At 42.7% G+C, this 22,398-nt stretch overlaps 1 protein-coding gene across 1 annotated transcript in view; it reads right to left on the reverse strand.

Moving 5' to 3' along the window:
• The window catches only part of EFCAB2 (EF-hand calcium binding domain 2), a 67,493-nt gene extending 45,813 nt beyond the window's left edge, over nt 1–21,680 (reverse strand). Inside the window, exon 1 of the mRNA XM_053659636.1 lies at nt 21,432–21,680. Coding sequence (XP_053515611.1) covers nt 21,432–21,462 — 31 coding nt within the window. The 5' untranslated portion in view covers nt 21,463–21,680. The remainder of the gene's footprint in view (nt 1–21,431) is intronic.
• Between the last annotated feature and the right edge of the window lie 718 nt (nt 21,681–22,398).

Here is a 22,398-nt window from a genome sequence, read left to right on the forward strand (position 1 = left end):
CCAGCAGGCTTTGCACCAGGAACCACCCGAAACACAAATCCCTGCTCTAACCCTCACAGACTAAGTGGGCTGGAGCAAGCTATTTGGTTTCCCTCAGGATCGAAGATACTTTTCTTTTCTAGAATGAGAATCATACCCTACTCACAGAATACTGTAAGTATTAAAAAAGATATATAAAAATACTCACAGGATGTATGTAAATACATGCTAACTATGAATGTAAACATTCCATGTTACCTGGTAATAACTCTATTTTAACTGCTCAAACCACTCACCTTCCCCCTTCCTCCAGCATCTCCGGCCCCCCGCCTGTCCATTCCCTACCTTTGCTCATGCTGCCCTCTCAAGCTGGTACTCTCCCCTCATTTTCCCCTGCTGACTTCTAAACCTTTACGATGCTGCTCCTGGGACCTCTCCCACCAAGCCTCCACCCTCGCACACCCCGATCTTCCTCCTCTCATTTTCTAGGCTGGGCCAAGCACTCGTCCTCTGGGATTACGCGGCACCCTGTGTTACCTTCTCTTCATTCACGCAATATTTACTAACACCTGTGATGTACTAGACACTGGAGACACTAGGGAACAAAACGGATGTGCTGCCATTCTAGTGGAAAAAAAAAAAGATATTTTAAAAATTACGTGGGACTTCCGCCAAGATGGAGGTGTAGGTGGAAGCACTGCACCTTCTCACACAACCAGTTTAAAAACAACAAAGTTTTAGCAACAAAAATGCAGCCAACCACAGAAAATTGAACTATATGGAAGTCTGACAACAACGAACCCTTCAGCCAAACCAGTAAGAGGGGCAGAGCCAGCAGCAGAGCGGGGTCGGGCAGGAAAGATCCACTGGACTGACCCAGGTGCGTGACCCAGGTGCGTGACCCAGGCACGCCGGCAGCCATGGGTGGACCCAGGTCTGGAGTAGCAGCGGGCGGACCCACTGAGGGCGCAAGGCAGTGGACTCACTGAGGGCTGACCCTGGTCACACATTTGTGCACAGATAAACGAACCACGCAGTGGTTCACAGTGGAGCGCAGTGAGACAAACCACGCAGGCCCCAGCAGTGGGAAGTGGCAGAGGGGACCGCCATTGTCCCTCTCTGACCCCACCCCCACATACAGCATCACAACTCAGCAACCTGGGTGGCCCCGCCCTGGTTAACAACTAAGGCTCCGCTCCTCATACCTAACAGGCCCAAACAGATCAAAACATGGCTCAAGAAGAACTCAGAGCCCCAGAGCCAATAAATCTAAGCAATCAAGAAATTGCCAAACTTTCAGATGCACAGTTCAAAACACTAGTCATCAGGATGCTCAAAGAACTGATTGATTTTAGCCACAAATTAGAGGAACATATGAAGGCTAAACTAATTGAAACGAATGGCAATGTACAGGAAACCAATAGTAATGGAAAGGAAACTGGGACTCAAATCAAGGGAGTGGACCAGAAAGAGGAAAAATATGACCAAACAGAAAAGAATGAAGAAACAAGAATTCAGAAAAATGAGGAGAGGCTAAGGAACCTTCAGGACATCTTTAAACGCTCCAACATCTGAATTATAGGGGTACCAGAAGGGGAAGAGGAACAGCCACCAGTGGAAAACTTATTTAAACAAATAATAAAGGAGAATTTCCCCAATCTGGCAAAGGAAATAGACTTCCAGGAAATCCAGGAAGCTCAGAGAGTCCCAAAGAACTTGGACCCAAGAAGGAACACACCAAGGCACATCATCATTACATTAGCCAAGATTAAAATGAAAGAAAGAATTCTAGAAGCAGCAAGAGATAAGGGGACAGTCACCTACAAAGGAGTTCCCATCAGACTGTCAGCTGATTTCTCAAAAGAGACCTTACAGGCGAGAAGGGGCTGGAAAGAAGCCCCTTCCAAGTCATATTCCAAGTCATGAAAACCAAAGACCTACACTCAAGATTGCTCTATCCAGCAAAGCTTTCATTTAGAATGGAAGGACCGATAAAGTGCTTCTCAGATAAGATCAAATTCAAGGAGTTCATCATCACCAAGCCCTTATTATATGAAATGTTAAAGAGACTTATCTAAGAAAAAGAAGTTAAAGAAACATGAACAGTGAAAGGACAACAAACTCACAGTTATTAACAACCACACCTAAAACAAAAGCAAACTAAGAGGACAGCTAGATCAGGAGTCAACCATAGAAATGAAGATCACATGGAGGGTTAGCAACAGGGGAGTGGGAGGAGGAGAAGGGGGGAGAAGGTACAGAAAATAAGTAGCATAGACGGTAGGTAGAAAATAGATGGGGGGAGGGCAAGAATAGTAGGGGAAATATAGAATCTAAACAACTTGAGACACGTGGTCATAAACTAAAGGGAGGAATGGTGGGGGAGGGGCTGTGGAGGGGAATGAAGGGGGGAAATAGAACAACTGTAATGGCATCATCAATAAAATATATTTTTTTTAAAAATTACGTAAGCCATTTTGATTGTGATCAGTCATTGCACTGGAATCAATTATTTGTGTCCGCTTTTCCCACCAAATACGAAGTCCTTCAAAGCTATATCAAGTTCATTTTTATATCTCTGGCATTGAACAATATCTGGCATGAAAGGGAAATTAATAAATAATCTTAACTAAAGAGATGAAAGGCTTAATTAATGAAGGAAAGTCCTGGAGAACACAGAAGTGGATGAGCTCATGAATACAAATGAGAAATCAGCCTTGAATGAGAGAAGGAACAGCTCTTCTACTAAAATAACTAAAGGAGGGTAGGAGAGGAGGGTGTGGATGGAATTACGTTTAAAGGTAGAGGCAACAAGTTAAGGGAGTTCAGGACTAATGTTTACCCCTTTTAAGAGTACAAATCAAGATCACCTACTGAGAATAAGGAGGTGGAAACTGGATCAGACAGCTTTAAGCAGACTCCACCACCCCCATCCCACACTCCCCCGGCAAGCCAGTGGGAGGCTAAAGGAGACATTCTGGATGGCTCCTCCCATTCTTCTTCTTCCTCCTCCACCTCATCTTCTACCTTCTTCTCCTGCTTTTCCTCTTCCTCTTTTTCTTCCTCACCTTTTCCTTCTTTGTTTTTTGGGGTGTTTTTTGTTTGTTCGTTTTTGGCAACCTGGATCCAAACACTCCTATTTTGAGGGAATCCCTGTTGTGTATATTAGCAGAACACAACGTCATCTCAATGAATAAGCCAGAGGGTAGATCTCTCCTCTCCCAGTCTTCTGGTAGTAAAGGGACAGAACTGTGACTGGGGCTCAGCCATTCAAATATTCTTGTGCTGGATTTTGAATTTTAAGAAGCTAATACAAAAAGTAGGGACAATTTTTAAATCACATATGAGGACAGCAAAAGCAATACAGCAGGAATTTCATGGCAGTGGTCCAAGGGCAGTGTGCACACAGTGAAAAATTAGCCCCGCTGTCCTTGTAGCGTGACCTCAGCGGCAGTGCAGCCTGGTGCACCTCCTTGGTTCATGCTGGTTGTCCAGGCTCATTCTCCTGACCCCCTGTTGATTTTGTGAGCACCCTGCAATCTTTTAATAAATTCCTTTTCTACTGATGCCAGCCAGAATCTCTTTTACTTGACTGATAAATTGGGAGGGGAGAGGGATAGAAGGATAGAAGGATCAAATAAACTAGAGGTCTTGATAAGATCCAACAGCAGGCATTGTACATGTAAGGAAGCAGAGCACCACTGGAAGTCTGGGAGACAATGGTCAGTGGATTGCATAAAACAGTGAAGATTTCAAAGTGTCTCACAGGATCTAGGCATGACAGTAAGATGCTGGAAAAGAATGGAAATGAAGGTCACTGAAGTTGAAAAGAAGAAGGAATTATAAAACCGGTGTTGGGCTACCTAGTCACTGAAGTCATCCAGAACGACGATGGAATTCAGAAAGGACAGAACACTGACAAAGAGACGCCAAAGGCTTTGATCAGCAACAAGTGTGCAAAAGGGAGACAGTGGTAAAGAGAAAAGGTGAGTAAGAGGAATAAACTTCAAAGGGAGAATTTTTGTATAAAAATGAAAGAGCAATAATTCGGAGTTGGAAGCGGGCTGATTCCACGTTACTACTTGAAGGCAAAAGGATGGGGGAGAATGAACAGCCTCAGAGGCCACCGAAAGAAGCGGTATGCCAGAGAGAAAGCTGAGATTAAGTTAAGAAAAAGAGATGAGAGGGGTGTGCTATAAAAAGAGCGCTTGTCAAGTTTATTTACATTAGAGTAAGTCTCAGGAACCAAAGGACTCCATACCAAGCAGAGGAAAGAAAGTCAGTAGGAGGAAGAGAAAGGACAGGTAAGGAATGTCAGAGCTACACAAAGAAGGGACTGCAGAAAATATAGCGACCAGAGATGTCCGCATATGAAACAGAAGTCAAACAGCTCAACATAAGTATATTGAAAAAATTGATATTAAATACAAAGACAATAATCCTATAGAATAGTTTTCCATTTTTTTACCTGAGGTCTGGGCTTCTAAGTCTTTTTTCCCAAACTTAGATTCAAATCTGGGTTCTCTGGTGAATTCTCTGGTGAGTTGCTTGATCTCTTTAAGCTTCAATTTGGGGTAGCTGCGCCTTTCAGGGCTGTAGACACCGAATGAACAGGTGGTGGTCTCACACAGCACTTAGAACCCGCAGGCACTAACAGATGCTCCCTGGGCTATTGGATTCTTAAGGGCAGGAACATGGCACACACCCTCGGATGGCTCCCGCTGACTCCTGCCTCTTGCTTTTCCCACCTATTTTAGTCCCCTTCCACCTTATACCAGAGCTGATGGTGTGACCAGTACAATACGGCAAAAGTAACAGTATACGTCTCAGATAATAGTAATACTAGATAAGACAGAATTTCGGGACCTCAGAATGAGATGGCGCCATAACAAATGCCTAAAATTGTGGGAGAGGGCTTAGGGTCAGGAAGCGCAGTCCTCTGAGTAGGCTGTTGGTTACAGCTCAAAGGAGAGTGAAGAAAATCACACTGCAAACTGTGAAGGGGGATCCTTTCTATGAATAGCAAAAAACATTGCTATTAATATGGAAAGTAGGAAATATTCCTCATAAGTAGTCTAGATAAAGAAATCCTAGAAAAACCATTAAAGACATGCCTTGGTTCCTTCTGGCTGCATATAATGAAGGAGGAGAAAGCCTACAGAAAAGAGTGATTTTTTTTTTTAAAGCCAGGAATTGCTAGTTATGAAATTCCCTGCCGCCCCAGATGGCAACAGATGCTAAGAAATGGCTTCCTGGAAAAAATAAAATTTGGGGCACTAGCAGGAAAACATAGTCTGAACACGGAACAGAATTAGGATTCTAGAAAGATCAAACATGGTGTCTCAGGACAGCAGTCAAACTAGCCACAGAACCTCTTGGACTGTGAGGTGTGACTCAGAGATCTTACCAATCAAGCCACAGGGCTTTGAAGGAAGCCTATGGTCTCTCAGCTATCTCAGCAGAAGCCCAAAGGAGAGAATGGCTTGTCTCGAATAAACGTGTGTATGTGGCTCTTGTCTAATAGACAGTAAGATTCACAGGAGACCCATGGTGATTTTAAGAGAATTATATTTGCACCTCCGGCATGGACTGAAAGAGGATAAAGAGAGTACAAAATGAACCCCCCAAAAACCCCACATGCAGTTGGACTCCCAAAAATTCTGTTGGTAGTAAACAGGACTGGAAAGCTGTTTAGCTAAAAACATGTACTATCTCTTATAAAAAGGACGTCAACACAGCGGGTAGGACCGAGAGCCAGAGGACAGAGCTAAAAGCTGCCTAGAATCTTTCAGGATGGTACGACCACAGCCTCATCAAGGACCTTCCCATGTTTGCCCCACTGGACTTCATGGACTGGTGACTCCCATGCACCCCCTGTGCCCCCCTTTTAATAGAAGTGTGTATGGAGGTCATCATTTACCTTTCCCACCACTGTTTGTGGGGTGGCAAGTATCACGTCTTCAGTTCATGTGTCTCCAGATTGAGGAAACGGTATGAAAGGAGCTAGTAACCACAGCCAAGGAAATTCATCCACACCTAGGCTTAACTTAGCTGACGCTCTGGATTTTTAGCTGATGCTGTAATTGAATGAGAGCTCGGTGGCCTTGGGAAAGGGTGAGCATATTCCACACGTGGGAGGGATGTGAAGCACTGAGGGCAGAGGGACAGCTGGGAGCCAGCTCCAGGTGGTGCCCATGACTCCCACCTCCTGGTATTCACACCACTGCCGAGCCACCTCCAGGATTAGACTAGTGTTACTTCATGTGGTTATTAGACTTTGGCAAAAACAACAGTATGTCATTTCTGAGATTAGGTTATACAAGATACTGTGGCTTCTGTCTTGATCTCTGACTCTGTTTTTTGGATGACTCACTCTGGGGGGATGCCAGAGGCCATGATATAAGGACACTCAAATGGCCCAAGGAGAATCCATGTATCAAGAAACTGAGGCCTCCAATCCTTGGCTGAGTAGCTCAGCTAGAGCATCGTCCAGATACACCAAGGTTGTGGGTTTGATCCCCATCAGGGCACATACAAGAATCAACCAGTGGATGCATAAATAAGTGAAACAACAAATCAATGTTTTTCTCTTTGTTCCTCTCTCTCTCTTAAAAAAAAAAAAAGTAAAAAGAAAGAAACTGAGGCCTCTAGCCAATAACCAGTAAGGACATGAGGTCTCCTACTAACAGCCGAGGCCAGATTTGTAAAAGATTCTGAGCTGGGATCACCCAGTAAAATTACACCTGGAAATTGTGTGAGATAATAAGTGTCTGTTGTTTTAAGCTAATGGTTTCAAAACAATAGTTATCTGATACAGGGAATATGTCAAATTCATATCTTTATTTCTGCAACCTCAGTTGTTTAACACATTTTGCTAAATCAAATTAGTTTTCCTTCCCTGCCTTCTCTCATCTGGATTTGGCACTTTCTCAATTTTATCAAGAATTCAAGGTTTGAACAATTGTTTTGGAAGTATTCTTTAAAAAAAAAAAAAAACCTTTCCCTCCCTAAAGATATATTTAGTTGTGTCCCGCTGCTTCTGTTGTCTACACATTGAGGGAAATGAGGTCCAACCGAGCTTTGAAGTGAGCTGGGTAGGTTTCTGTCTTGTCACAGTTTGCTATTTTACTGTAAACAGGCTTTATAAATTTTAAGAAAAGGTTTTCTTTGATGAAAAAATTTTCAAGCCTAAAAACAGAATGCAATCATAGGCATGTCTATATAAAGATGTCTGTCATGTTGCGGTTTTTAACTCCCCATCAGTTATTCCTATCTCTGTGTTCTTATGGTTTAAAACACAGGCACAAAGTCTGAGAGAACTTCTCTAAAAACCAGCTGATTTCTTCTTGAATTAAACAGTCTAGAAAGTCCATTTTAACACCTTTCTTTACTTTCTATATCATAAAAGCCAGGAAAAAAAAAACCTCCTTTTTTAAAAAGCTCGAGTTCCCTTAAGAATTCTTGTTTACCAGTTTTAAAGAAATGTCAGGCCCTGGCTGGCGTGGCTCAGTGGATCGAGTGCCGGCCTGTAAACCAGAGGTTGCCAGTTTGATTCCCAGTCAGAGAACATTGAGGGTGTGTGAGTTTCTCTCGCACACTGATGTTTCTCTCTTTCTCTCTCCTTCCCTTGCCGTCTAAAACTAAATGTAATGGTGTTAATGTGGTTTTGTTAGAAATTTGTAGTGTTAATATAAAAGTTTAAAATACCAAGTAATAGCATAATCCTGACCAAACAGAGCCTGCCTATCACTAACTATATCCTTGACCAAATAGCCCTTGCCTCCTACTAGCCTATTTTTTTTCATCTATAAAGTGAAAATAGTTCATAAAGTTGAGATGAAGGTTAAATGTAATAGTGTAGATAAAGGGATTATCATAAAGTTGGTACATAGTAAACAAGCTCTCAGTAAATGCAATCAAATGATAATGAGACTAATAGCAAAAAATAAATCATCTATTAAAATTATTTTTATTAACTCAACAAGGAACAAACTAACAACCAAGTTTTTAAATGAGCATCCCCCCCACCTCACACACATGTCCCCTGACTTAGGGATGGTTTGACATATGACTGTTCAACTTCATGACGATACAAAAGTGGCATCTCCCGGATCTTGGTTTCTGATACCAGTGTCCTTCAATGAGCAATTGGATAAGGAAGATGTGGTACGTATGTTTACAAAGGGATACTATTCAGACCTAGGAAAAGATGAAATACTTCTATATGCAACGATATAGATAGATCTTGAGAACATCATGCTAAACAGAATAAGTCAGAAAAGTCAAGAAGCACATGATTTCACTCATATGTGGAATATAAAACTGAAAGCAACAAATAAAAATAAGACAAACAAACAAAAACTCATAGACACACACAACAGTACAGTAGCTACCAGAGGGAATGAAGAGTGGGGGTTAGTAAAGGTGAAGGGGGTCAATACATGGGAGACTTGACTTTGGGTGGTAAACACACAGTGCAATGTACAGATGATGTATCATCGAACAGTACACTTGAAACCTACATAATTTAATTAACCAATGTCACCCCTAAGTTTTAAAAAATAAATAAAGTAAATTAATATATCAATAAAAATTTTAAAATGCTTTTTAACTGGTTAAGTCACAGAGGCAAGTTATATCATTATATAGTAATTTCTTTTCTCCTTAAGCCCAAGTTAAATCACTATCAAAGCCAACAATTTGACATATTTGTTTTTCAACAAATGCTAAGACTAAAAACTAGCCATTCTACCAAGTTAAAATCAAACTACAGAAAAAAGTTTTATTTCATTTCAAAAGAAAAAATCAATAATAAATACAGAGAGCTATCAGAACCAAAATAAAGGTCAAATCCCCCAAGGTTATAGAGAAGGTTTTAAACAAATAGTGCACCTGAGTTTTTTTCCCCCAAAGCTAAGTTGTCTGTATACATATTTAAATATTTAACTTGGTGCTCAAAACCTTACCTACAGAAATTAAGATAAAATAACAAGTCCCAAAAGGAATCCTTACCATGAGAACTGTTTAAAACAAGCAGCAAAGGAGATAGAGAAATGCCCTTAAGGCTAATTAACTGTAAGCACAAATATTGTTATTGCTCTGTTTGACCCAAGTAATACTGGCGCCTATTCCAGATACAGCGTTCAAGTACAGTCAACCCCATTTCAGGCTTTCTGCAGGGAGGAGGAGGGAGCAGTTCTTAATAAATGCTTATTTTATAAACAACTCGATCCAAAGACAATGCACCACCAAAACACCTGGCTTAAAAATGAAATCATGTATTCACTCATCACCTACTCTATGTTAATTTGTGCTTCCATTTATCAAATGTCTATTGATAATCTACTACAGATATGTTCTAATTTAAAAAGGAAAAGAAACCAGCTACAGCGAAGCGTCAACAGTAGATGTGATAAAACCCAGCAAGGTAAGGAGACAGCACCACAGAAGTACGAGGGTAGCTGTCAGGAGCCGGCCAGCAACCGTCCCTTGACAAGGTCAGGATGGTTGAGATGCATCTGCAAGGCAGAGGCAACTGTGGCTGGATTTCCTGTCTATCTCTCTTTACATGTTTGTTTTGGTGACCAAAAGGTGGTGGGATTGTTAGACACCTGCATTTCAGGTTCATTGATTCTCATAATTCCAATGAAGTTGTACAAAATAATTTCTTGACCAGAGAACAAAGTTCCCTCTAATGAAATAGCCCCTGAATGTCTAAAAGTTGTTGGAGTAACAGGCCCTCCTTTACCTTGAACAGGAATATATATTAATTAGAATTTAGTAGGCAAAGAAACAGGAGAAGCTTGTTAGAGACTATAAACTAAGCACGTAGATACAATTACTGAGGAGTTAGAGTCCATAGTACATACAAAAACACTTTGGATAGAAAGATAGATAGCTAAGTTAGACAACACAAAGGCTTATAATGAATTCCTAATCTCTGCTCGGTCTAGCGTACCTTTTTGCCCCATGTCAAATTCTAAGACCTTTAATAAACAATAAGACATTCAAACTCTGTACACAGAGCTAGTTCAGATTGTCTGATTAATGGCTCTCCTGGTCAGAACAACTTTTGTTTAACATAACTGAAACTAGGGAAATTCTTGTACTTCTCCTGGTTACCTCTGTATTTGTTCTTTCTGCTTAACTGATCACACCATGCACCTGTACCTTCAATGTTACACATCAGTCTCTATAAAAATAAAGCCTAAATCAAACTCTACGAGTTCAGTCAGTCCCACAGAGGCTGGCTGTTCTCCGGCATCCAATCAGGTGTCTGACTCTTCATTCGCCTGCGCCGTCCATCCTTCAGGGACCCTGAACCCTGCCGAGGCTGGACCCCGGCAGGTAGCATCTACCCCAGTCTTGAGGGTGGGACTTTGGTAAAGCCCAGAAGAGTCAGATGTTGAAATGAACAGGCATTACTTCATCCCTAATCGTCACCTCCAAATCCCAAGCCCAGTCGCAAAGAAATTTAGACTCTCTAAACCCCAAAACCTCCTCAGCCACCCCCTCTGCTGCCATCCAGCCCAAAATACCACCATCATCTGCTCTTGCCAGGCACGCTCCAATCTGCCATAATACAGACAAGTGACATTTTACAAACATAAACTGAATTGTATTAGCTCCCTGAATAAAAGTTTCAACAGCTTCCTCTTGCTCTTAAATGGACATCGGCTCCCCCTGACCTGGTGCCGAATAGGCCTGGCCTCTGCCTGCTTCACAAACCTCATCCACACCACTCTCCACCACCTTTACTCTCTATTACAGCTACACGGACCCTCCCTCAATGCCTCTAATGAGCCACGCTCCTTTATTGCTGCAAGCTTTTGAATGTGCACTTCCTTTTGCTGAAAACTAGTAGACTTTCAACAGAAAGAATGCCACATGCAAAGTCCCTGAAGTAGGAAAAAATTAATTCAGACATCCCTCTTCTGGAACTGTGAACCTTTTTGAAGAACTTATCCCAAATGAAGCTCAGTAACTAAGTGGTTATGGTTCTCTCCTCTACAGTACTAGAGCCTGTAAGAGGGCAAGGCCCGAGTCTGGTTTTGCCCTAATGTCTAGCATAGTGCCTACACAGCGGGACATGACTGACAGCATGTACAGAGCTCCTACTACACGGGAAGCTCTGCCACACGCTTTACCAGCAAATGAAGTAGATCCTACTACACTCCTCGTCTGACACGTGAAGAAGTTAGAACAGTGAGGTGCCTTGCCTAAAGTTGCTCAGCTCTCTGGCAGGGCTGGAATGCGAATTCAAAAGGACTTCCCACAGATTTCATGTTCTTAACCACTCACCCAGCCATTCAACTGAAGCCTGAGATGAGGAACCAAATGCACTTGCACTGTAGAAAATAGCAAAGTGTTCGCCACGATGAAGTGTGCAAAGCCTGAATTGTGGTACCAGGCATACGATCAGGAAAAGAACCCGGAGAAACCAAACACAAAGACAGACTCGGGCACCGCTCTAGGCTAAGGGGCGCTAGAGAGACTTGACGAAGTCAGTGCAACAGGCAGACCTGCAGGAAGGGCCGGGAACGGTGCTTTGGACACCTGGGATGCTGACGCATGCGCAAGATGCGCCGCAGCGTCCGATAAGATTGTATCCGCATCAATTATCATGGACTTTACATGAGAGACTATCTTTGTTTCTAGGAAATACACACCAAAGTATTAAGGGATAAAATGGCACAAGTGTATATAACATATCCACAAATGTTTCAAGTAAAAAATAAATATGTACAATGTTATATTACATATTATATTACATTGTGTTATATTACATATGAGAGAATAAACATGTGGCAAGATGTTGTTGAAATTAATGAATTTGGGTGAAGGGAATGTGGGAATTCTCTATTCTTGCAGACCACGAAGTTTGAATTATCTCACAAAATGACATTTTAAGTCACTAGTGCTGAATAAGGTACAGGCCAAGAACGAAGTGTCTGGACTTACGATTTCAGAAGCGACACAGTTCTAGATGAGGGCAACACGCAGCTGGGCTGGGGAAGTGGAGGGCTGAGGTGTGGTGGAGATGAGTCTTTGAAACCGAGGTAACATCTGACAGTTTCCCTCTCATTTCATTATACTGCAGTTTCATAAGAAATTTCATTTTATTCACTGATTTCATCTGAAGCTCTTAACCTCTGAATTACCTTTTAATTTTCTTTTGAAGATTTTAGTGCTTATACTAATTACAATGTAGTTACCAATGCAAATCTTCTGACTAGTTAGAGAGGTACGTAACTCCTCCTCATTGCTAATGAAGATCTTAAAGAAAGAGAATTTCAGATCCCTATTTATTTGACATCTTGTTAGACATACTACCACTTTTTGGGTTTATGATCTTGGGTCGTACTCAGAATATTTAATCTATGTGATAATACTGAATTTCATACAAATTTTAAAGTTTCAGCAATTGTATCAAGATTATAATAATACTAATTATGGCACATCACTCTCTTCCATCAACTGGGCCAGGTATCCCTAAGCCCTAAGCCTCTCCAATTTAAAGTACAGAACGTAAACCTCCAGTCGTCTGCATGGATGAAGGGGAAGCGATCACCTGCTTACTCCAGGGGATGGGAGACCCAATCACTTGCCTTACGACTTTCATCCGCGCCTCCTCTATTTAACTTCATTCCACATATGTGCCTTCAGAGACGGCTGCTGCCTCCAATCCCGAGCCTTGCCAGGATTTTACAGATCCACTTGGTCTGCTTCTTTGGGGCTCCCTCCTCTATAGGCTTATGTTTATTCCTTTGGTTCTGCTGGCCTCGTTGACACTCATCCATCCACTTAATAATATAGCATCTCTTCTCCTAATGTCTGTCTACAAACTAGTATCATCTCCTCTCCTATTTAATTTATCCTATAGGCCTATGACTTATTTTATTCTTCTACTGTCATTTTAGTTGGGATTCGAGAAGGGTAAAAATAAACTTGTGTGCTCAGTCACCATGCTGAAGTTGAAGTGCGATTCTAGCTTTTAAACGATAAGGTTGGATTAAATGTGTGATGTCCAGTGTGAGTGGCTGCAAATGTAACGGGGGAGCTCTGAGCGCTTGTCAATATTTGTAAAAGATTAGCGGGAAAAAAAATATTTAAAAAAAAAGGTTAGCAGAGAAATACCTTTACCCATAATAACCATGCAGGGCGACGTTAAATGTCCTTACTCATTGTGTTACTCCTGGCTCACTCAACGAGTGTTTACAGAGACTAACTACATTCTCCACGCTGAGTGTTAGGAGTAAATATCATAAACCAATTGGTAGTTGTGTGTCTTTGATTAATGAAAAACTTTGGAAACAAATTAATGTCATTAGTACAAAAAGGATCAGAAGATACTCACAGAACTCAGAAATTAGACTATGCCCTGTGAGTAATTATTAAGGATCAATAGAGGAGAGAGTAAATGAAGTCATTTTTCCAAAGTGGGTAGAGGGTAGTGACCAAAATACCAAAAAAAAAAAAAAACAAAAAAAAACACGATATTTTTGATAAATATCCAAGAAAAGGTGCTTTAACGATAAGTGAAGAAGCTGGATATAACTATAAAACTATATTCGACAGCGCCTCAACTCCTTAAACCAACACAATGCAAATCCACCTATGAAAAACCTTACAGGAAGTACATTAAAATAGCAAATGGTAACTTGTGAGAAATGCCAGTTATCACGCTAAAGCTCTCAATAATGAGACCATGGGTGAGTTTTACTTTCTTCCTTAAATAAATGTCCATGCCACCTCCCTATGTGAGGCGTGGAGGCCCACAACATTGACTTTGGAGTCAGACTTGAGTGTGAGCTCTCGCGTTACCCCTTGGCCACACAACCGTGGCTACACTGCTTTACCTGCCTTTCAACACTTCAAATATTTCACTCTGCTTTCTCCTGAGTTCCATGGCTTCTAACAAGTTTAGGTAAGATTTCCCACTGCACCACGTCCCCACTACACTGGGCTTCTTTAAAGATTTTCATGTTGTCTTTGGTTTCCTGCAGTTTGAATGTGATATGCCTAGGCATCAGTTTTGTGGCGTTTACTCTGCTTGTGTTCTCTTATCTCCCCGGACCTGCTGTACTGTTGTCAATTTTGGAAAATTCTTGGTCATTACTTTACATATTTCTTCTGCTTCGTTCTTTCATTCCTTTCTTTCTTGTATCCCAATTATGTGTATTTTACACCTTTTCGAATTGACTCACAGTTCTTGAAGGCTCTGTTTTGTTTTGTTTTCATTCTTTTTCCTCTCTGCATTTCAGTTTGGGAAATTCCTATTTTCAGCATCTTCAAGTTCAGTGATTCTTTCCTCAGTCAAGTTGCATCGACCAATAGGCTCACCAAAGGCATTCTTCATTTCCATTACAGTGCATTTCATTTATAACATTTCCTTCTGATCCTTTCTTAGAGTTTCCATCTCTCTGCTTACACTATCCATCTGTTCTTGTGTGTTGTCTACTTTTTTCCATTGGAGGCCTTAACATATCAATCATAGCTCTTTTCCCTTCTCTGATAATTCCAGAATATGTATCATATCTCTGAGTCTAGTCTCAGAGCTCGCCTATCTTCAGATTGTGTTGTTTGCCTTTTCGCATGCCCTCTAATTTTTTGTTGAGAGCCAAATGTGATGCATCAGGCGATAGGAACTGAAACATAAGGTCATTAGCGTCAGCCATGTGTCAGTCTGGCTAGGAGTAGGGCTCTGTTTAATGCCTGCTGTAGCCATAGGTACCAGATTCCTCTAAGAACCCCTTAAATAGAACCTGCACCAGTATAAGGGGAATAGATAGTAACGGCAAAAAGTACAAAACAATTAAAAGAAGAAGGAGAATCTGCACCTCGAGCATCTTTCCGCTGTGACCCGTGGTTACTGTACAGTGGCGCTGTGATGTGGTGGTAAGGTGTGGGTGAAGAGAGAGGCATTCTGTAATCTCATGTTTAAATTTCAGTCTTTTGGTGGACTTTTTTTTAAAAAGAAACATCAATTTGTTGTTCCACATTGGTTGATTCTTTTATGTGTGCTGACCAGGGAACTGAACCTTGGTGTATCAGGGACAGTGCTCTAAACAACTGAGCTACCCAGCCAGGGCTGGACCTGTGTCTTTGTGCTGTGACCTCCCCGAGTATTTTTTTAGCTTCTCCCCACCCTTTGAGATGAGACAGGAATGCTTTAGGGAGAGTTGGATAACTGTGGTATGTAGAATAAAGTTCTAAGAAAGTATTTCCTCCAGGCTAAATGCAGATAAGTAGGATGAGGCTGTGGTAGAGGCTCTTTGTTATGAAGGACACTCAGATTTCGGAAAGGTTACTTTGCCCCTTCAGCTGCTAGAGCTACAAGGTAGGTGTTCCTTGGCTCCTTACAGGAAACCCCGTGGGTTTCCTGGAAGTAAAGCCCAAGGAAGTGTGAGGGACCTCCTAAGAGTACAGGCTGCCCGAAGGTCCTCACACTTAGGGTGGTCCACAAAGCCTCCAGCAATTTGCAGCAATGACCTAGTGTTCCTTCCAGTTCACAGTGACAGACATGATGACTTCCAAGCTCTTACTTGCTGGAGCTGAAAGTTGAAGTCCCTTTAACCACCCTGATATCACATTCTGAGCCCCATGGTTCTTCCTTCATTTACAGAAAGGGGATTACCATAAGGAGCTGTCTCATGGAATTCGATGAGGTCATTTAAGGTAAACATTTAGCCCAGGACCTACCTCAGAGTAAGTCCCCATTAGACTGAGGATTCTTTGAAGTTCAGAGAAATTAAATGAGATGCCCACATGAAACTGGGGAGAAAAGTGGTGTCCGAATTCAAGCCCTGGTCTTTAGACTCCTAATTTATTGCTGCATTTAAAAAATAAATTATTTTATCACACTCAATATCTATACAGTCCATATTAGAGGTTTACAAAGCATTGTCAAGTACAGGATGTGGTAAACATTTTCACAAATAGATGAGAATGATTTATAATTAGCATACAGATTTTAAAATATACCAATAGCTGCCCACTAAGTGGGTTTTAAAACTTTTGTAGAGCCCTGACTGGTGTAGCTCAGTGGATTGAGCGCGGAACCAAAGGGTCATCAGTTTGGTTCACAAACTGTGTCCAGTTCACATGTCCCAGTCGGGGCACATGCCTGGGTTGCAGGCCAGGTCCCCAGTGTGGGGGCACACGGGGGGCAACCACACATTAATGTTTCTCTCCCTCCCCCTCTCTCTGAAAATAAATAAATAAATAGTCTTAAAAAAAAAAAGTTTGTAGAAATGACATGAAAATAATGAGACAAAAATAAATGCTCCTGAAAATGGAACCACCCTGACACCGTATTCCGTGCCCACTGTCATCCTCCCCCATTGACACATACAACTTTCATATACTGTTTTCAGCGGCTGCAACCCAGCAAGGCAGTAATACATTACGACTTACATGGCTTCCCCCATTTGCTGGACAAGCCGATTTTGTCCATATTTTCAAATGTATAAATAACTTTAATCCTTTTTGTGCTTGCTTTTTTCCTTTTCAGAATGTACTTCTAAGGCTAAAATGCCCAGCAGCATGTTAAAGAATCACAGCATGTAGATATTTTTTGATAGGAATCTCCAAATTGCCTTCCAAAAACAATGTACCTTTTTTTCTTTTTTCCGCTTTGGATGTGCTCAGCATTTCCATTTGATTTTTTTTTTAATTGTGGTAAAAGAGACCTAACAAAAAGTGAAGCGCCTTAAACGTTTGTAAGTGTACAGTTCAGTGGTGTTAGTTAAGTTCATTCACATTATCGTGCAGTGAATCCTCAGAATTCTTTTCATCTTGCAGATCAAAACTCTATACTTATTAAACAACTACTCCTTTTTCCCCTTCCCCTGGAAACTCCCATTCTCCTCTCTGTTCCTATGAATCTGACTACTCCAGGTACCTCGTGTGAGTGAAATTGGACAGTGCTTGTCTTTCTGTGACTGGCTAAACTCAGCATAATGTCTTCAAGGTTCATTCCTGTGGTAGCATATGTCAGAACTCCCTTCCTTTTTAAAGCTGAATAATATTTCATTGTATGTATATATAATGCCTCTTTTAATCCATTCTTCTACTGATGAACATTTGTTTCCACCTTTTGATGACAATGAATAATGCTCCTATGAACTCTGGGTATGCAAATGTCTGTCTGGAGTCCCTGCTCTCAGTTATGTGGGGTATAAACCCAGATGTGGAATTGCTGGGTCACGTGGTAATTCCGTATCGAATTTTTTGAGGAACTTCCACACTGTTTTCCTCAGCAGGTGTGCCAGTTCGGATTCCATCAACGACACACAAGACTCCCATTTTTCCACACCTTCCAACACTTTCCACAGTAGCCAATATAACTGGTGTGAAGTGGTATCCCCATGTCCATTTGACTTTTTAAATTATGAATGTTTGACAAATTTTTATAGATTAGTGAAAGATATGTTTAAATCCAGTTCTTCTGCAAATTTTACTAATTCTGCATTAGAGGAAGTAAATTAAGTTTCCATAAGCCAGTTTTCTTCTTCAGTTAGTCTCTGCCTAAATGTTTATCGGTCTAAAGCAGGGACAAAACTTGTTCAATGGCCCCAAATATATGTACAAACTCACCGTATGTGATCGATAATTGGGAAAACTCGAATTTAAGTTCTTCTTACCCCTGAGACTGCAGGTCACACATTGACTAGTACCTACTCCCCAAGCGTAGCACGCACTTGCCTTCCTACGTACTCGGCACTTCCGTTTGCGTCAAACACTCTGGTAGGCACTGGGGGAGTAAAGAAGAATGAGAAGACACCGTCCCCATCACAACAACGTTATGAAGTGCATATAATTATTCCCACGTTACATTTGAGGGACATGAGGCTCCTCAGGTCTGACATCTTGGCTAAGATCCGACCGAGGCTGGGGAAGCTGAAATTCCAGTTCCAGTCTGACCCCAAAGCTCGCCTCTTCTGCTGTTCTGTACTATATGCTGCATCATCAGTAGTTCCCTTTTTCAAAAAGTAATATTCACCTGTAACTTCTGTTTTTTCACTTTAGATTCCCATACGTTAGCTTTCAAGAAGAATGGCACAATTACAGAGAAATAACAGTAACAATAATAAACTTGTAGAACCTTCTTGATTTGGAATTAACTGTATAGAACGCACTTACCAAGCAATGCTATCAAAGCATGCAAAGTAACAAAGAACGTTTCCATACAATCACAAATAGCTCATCCCAGAGAGAGCTTTCAGTATTTGAGGCTTACTAAAAAAAAACTGGCATGTCTTCCAAAGCTCACTGGACTGCTGAAACTTAAAATTTTATTTCTAAGCAGTTTGTTTCCGAGGCACGATTCTAATTACAAACAGAAGACCCTTCCAGTCCTATGTAAAACTCTCTAGGAGACAGACACAACTAAATAAGATTCAAAGATCCAAAGAATCAACAACTGCATTGATTCTCCATTTAAACAGACACTTTTTAATCTAAGAAAAATTAAATCATACTATGTTAAAGCACAAAAATGCTACAAATAAGCATAACAACTTCAATGTATATAATCCTACAGAAGAATTTCATAAATAAAACATACTAGCCCCTGACCAATATAGGAATGGGCACAAGTTGGTTACAGTTATTGATATGGAAAAAGATATGCAGGTCGATTATTACAATAGCTTTATTAACTCAAAGAAAGTCACAACTGCAATCCTACTTTTGCCCACCCCTGTAGTCTCAATACTTGTATCAAGATTAATCCCTAAATGCTGAAAAGAGCTGCATATGATGGCTACTCACAGATTAACCCTTCTTTATAACTTAATAAAACCCTCAAGATTAAAGATGAACTATTCAAAATATGGTTCTACAAAGAGGACTTCTGTACAATAGTTGATTTGAAAGACAGGCCAATGAATTCTTTGGCTCTCAAAAAAATGTTTGTTGAGTGAGATGAAACAGAAGCATATAGCTTACCTGTAAGAAAGAAGGGAGAAACCCCTTAAAAGAGTTTTATATACTTTAGGTAACTGAGTAGACTTTTGAGAAACAGCAAGCAATGCTTTGGTTAAAACGTTAACATCTTTAACTCAAATGCTCTAAACTCAACAACTATTGAGTTCCTACCATGTGTGGGGCACTCTGAAAAACACTCAGAATAACAGATCAGAAAGCAGCCTCCACCCTCCAGAGCTTTCAGAGTAATGTATTCATTCTCCAAAATCATTCTTTCTTTTGTGTGAGTCCATGCTCATCAAGCAACTTTTGAAATATAAACTCACCCTCCCCCAAACCTGTAAAACTTTGTATTACATTGCAGAGAGCAGCTTTCTGGTCAATGTATGAACATACCCTATTTATGTTAATAAATCATTATTCGGGTTTGCACATCCCTGTTCGTGGGCTTAGTTAGCCTGCGTAAATCCCCAATAGCTAAGTAATTGTGATTAATTGCTTAAATGTAATTTCTAACCCTTCAAAGCTGAGGATCAAATAATAGAAGTAGAATACCCATACAAAGACATATCACCAAATGAGTCCCCAGTTTAATCCTCAGACAACATACCTTTATTTAGATCCTGCGCTTCAGACTGCATGATAGTTAACTCATAAAATTGTTAAGAATAAATGAGATATACCACGTAACAGCATCTCTCAAATTTTAGAATGCATATGAAGCCACCTGCAGATCTGTCAAAATGCAGACTCTGATTCAGCAGACGAGGGGAAATGACTGGGATTCTTTTTCTCTGATGAACTCCCAGTGATACTTGGGCTGCTAGTCACAGGCCAGGAGGGGACGTAACACACCTGGCACAGCATCTGACACACAGGCTGCTCAGCCCAGTTAACTGTTCCCTCCCATTTGTGATGTCTTATTTCCCTTAGTGACCTCACCATTCTTGGGAGAGAACATGATGGTTTTCTCCATCTCTATATTCTCCAAAGTTCCGTATGATAGGCATTATATCTGTACTAACTGAATGAATGACGTCCAGCTTTATTAAAATCATATTTTAGCCCTGGCTGGTATAGCTCAGTGGACTGAGCATGGGATGCAAACCAAAGAGTTGCTGATTTGATTCCCAGTCAGGTCACATGCCTGGGTTGCAGGCCAGCTCCTCACTGTGGGGCATGTGAGAGGCAACCACACACTGATGTTTCTCTCCCTCCCTTCCCCTCTCTCTAAAAATAAGTAAGTAAAACCTTAAAAAAAACTTTTTAAAAATCATATTTTATTTGTCAATTACAGTTGACATACATTATAATACTTGTTTCAGGTATACACCCAGGGATTAGACATTACCTAACTTACTAAGTGATCATCCTGATATATCTTACACCCACCTGTCCAGCTTTTTAAGTCATTACTTCCCATATAGACAGAATTATTCTCTCCTATTTGTTAATATGGTAAGCAGTCAAGAAAGAAAACAAATGTGGATTATTTTCCTTTCTAAACTGTTTACTGTTTGCGGCTCTTTTGATATGATTTTTGTGATGACTGCCAATTACCAAACATAAAGTCTATTATGAGTAACTGACGGTATGGTACTGACGGTATGGTAACCTAGGATCGGATCTTGCAAATAAACATGTATCATCGCTTCGCCCTCCACACACGAAACACGCCAAACCTTCTAGTGACGACAAGCTGGACAGCCCCTTCCCTCCACCGCCCGCCGCAGCGCTGACCCTGACCGTGACCGTGACCGCGACCCCCCCCCCCCGCCCAGGCCTAATCCGCCGCAGAGGCTCGGCCAGCACACTGGGGTCATGCGCATCCCCGCCCTGGTTTCCTTTCGTCTTTATTAAGATTGTGATTTTTTTATGTTATAAGATAGAAACCAGCTGGGTGGCGCAGCCAGAGGGTGGAGGCATGACTGGGATGACCGTGACCTCGGGGTCGTCCTCCTACGTCCCCATCCAGGAGGCAAAATGGAGGCCGCGAAATCCACCGCCTGGGCCGGGCGGGGTTGCGGCGCGGCCGGAGAGCACTAGCCAGTTACAGGCGGCAGACCTGTCCTCACCCAGGCCGGCCAAGGGCCCACGGCACGGGCCGCGGCCTGCACCGGGTCTGCGGCCCCGAGCAATCTGGAGGCAGGGTCCCCGCGACTACGAAGAACTACGCCATCACGGCCCTCTAAGGCTGGCGCCGGGGCCGCAGGCGGCGCTGCAACGGGGGCTCGGCCTCCGGAGAGGCCTGGAAAAAGGGCGGGAGGGAGGAGAACCGCACAGGCCCGGCGGGGCGGGGTGGGGCGGGGCCGGGGGGCATGGGGGAGGGGGAGGGGGCGGAGCCCAAGCGGCAGCCTTGACAGCTGCAGGAGACCGGGAGGGCGGCGTCCCCTGCAGGGCCGCCCGTTCCGCACTCACCCCACTCCCAGCAGTGGGAGCTCTAGGTCTGGGGGTGACCCAGCTCCACCTGGCGCCTCTCCTCGCGGCCGGGGTCGCGGCGGGTGGCGAAAGCAGCCTCTTACCTTTGCCTTCCTTTTCTTTGTCGTCCGCCATCTTGTGCGGAGCCCGTCGCCCGGGAGACGTCCGTCCCAAACCCAGGTCGCGGCGTCCTCGCCCCCTTCACCCCCAGCGGCGAGAGTTGGGCCAAGCAGGACCCAGGACTCCGAATCCGGAGGGGAGAAGACCCTAGGGCAGAGGGAGAACGGGGTTGCTGGGAGCCCGCGAGCGTGCGTCTTTCCCCCATCCCCGCCCGCGACCCTCTGGCTCCCGCGTGATCAGAAGCCCCGTCCCGCAGCCTGAGACCCCGCGTGGCGCCCTGGGCTGCAGTCCTTTTCATCCAGATCCAGGCGTGAGCCGTGGTTTACTTATTAAAGTTCGGCGCGCCTCCTTTCCCTGATGATCTATTTGGGGACATCAGACACACTGCTCTCCCCCTCCCCTTCTATTTAGACAACGATTTTTTTTTTTTAAATTGCCTGATTTTAAAAGGCAGCTGGAAAGCTGGGTGCAGTACTCAGCTTCCGAGGGGGTGACCGAATTCGCCCGCCACCCCGCCTAGGCGTCTGCGGCCGGCTGGGCAGAGAGGCCGACCTGCCCCAACTCCCGCCCTCCGCCTTTGCTCTGATCCCCGGCTCGCTGTCGACCCCCTGGGAGGGCGACAGTGCAGCCCAGAAGAACTGGAGCTAAACGGAAACGGGCGGGTGCGAGAGGAAACGGGAGCCATTAGACTGTTATTACTAGGGGAGCGAAATAGCTGGAGAAAAACGTGTAAAAAAAAAAAAAAGGCACAAATTGCGTCGTCAGGGCTGCCTGCAATTTCTGATACAAAATAGAAGGGTCTCATAGCAACAAGAACATGCCCACGTTGTGATTATTGTTGCACTATGGAAAAGTTTTAAATCACGCTTTTCTGAAGCTTTGTGGCTAGAACATGATGTTAAATTTTGGTCTCAACAGACAAGTTCCCTAAACTTATTTTCAAAAGTGATT

Source organism: Artibeus jamaicensis, unplaced genomic scaffold, assembly GCF_021234435.1.
Source record: "Artibeus jamaicensis isolate MK-2021 breed Jamaican fruit bat unplaced genomic scaffold, CSHL_Jam_final scaffold_754, whole genome shotgun sequence".
NCBI lineage: Eukaryota > Metazoa > Chordata > Mammalia > Chiroptera > Phyllostomidae > Artibeus > Artibeus jamaicensis.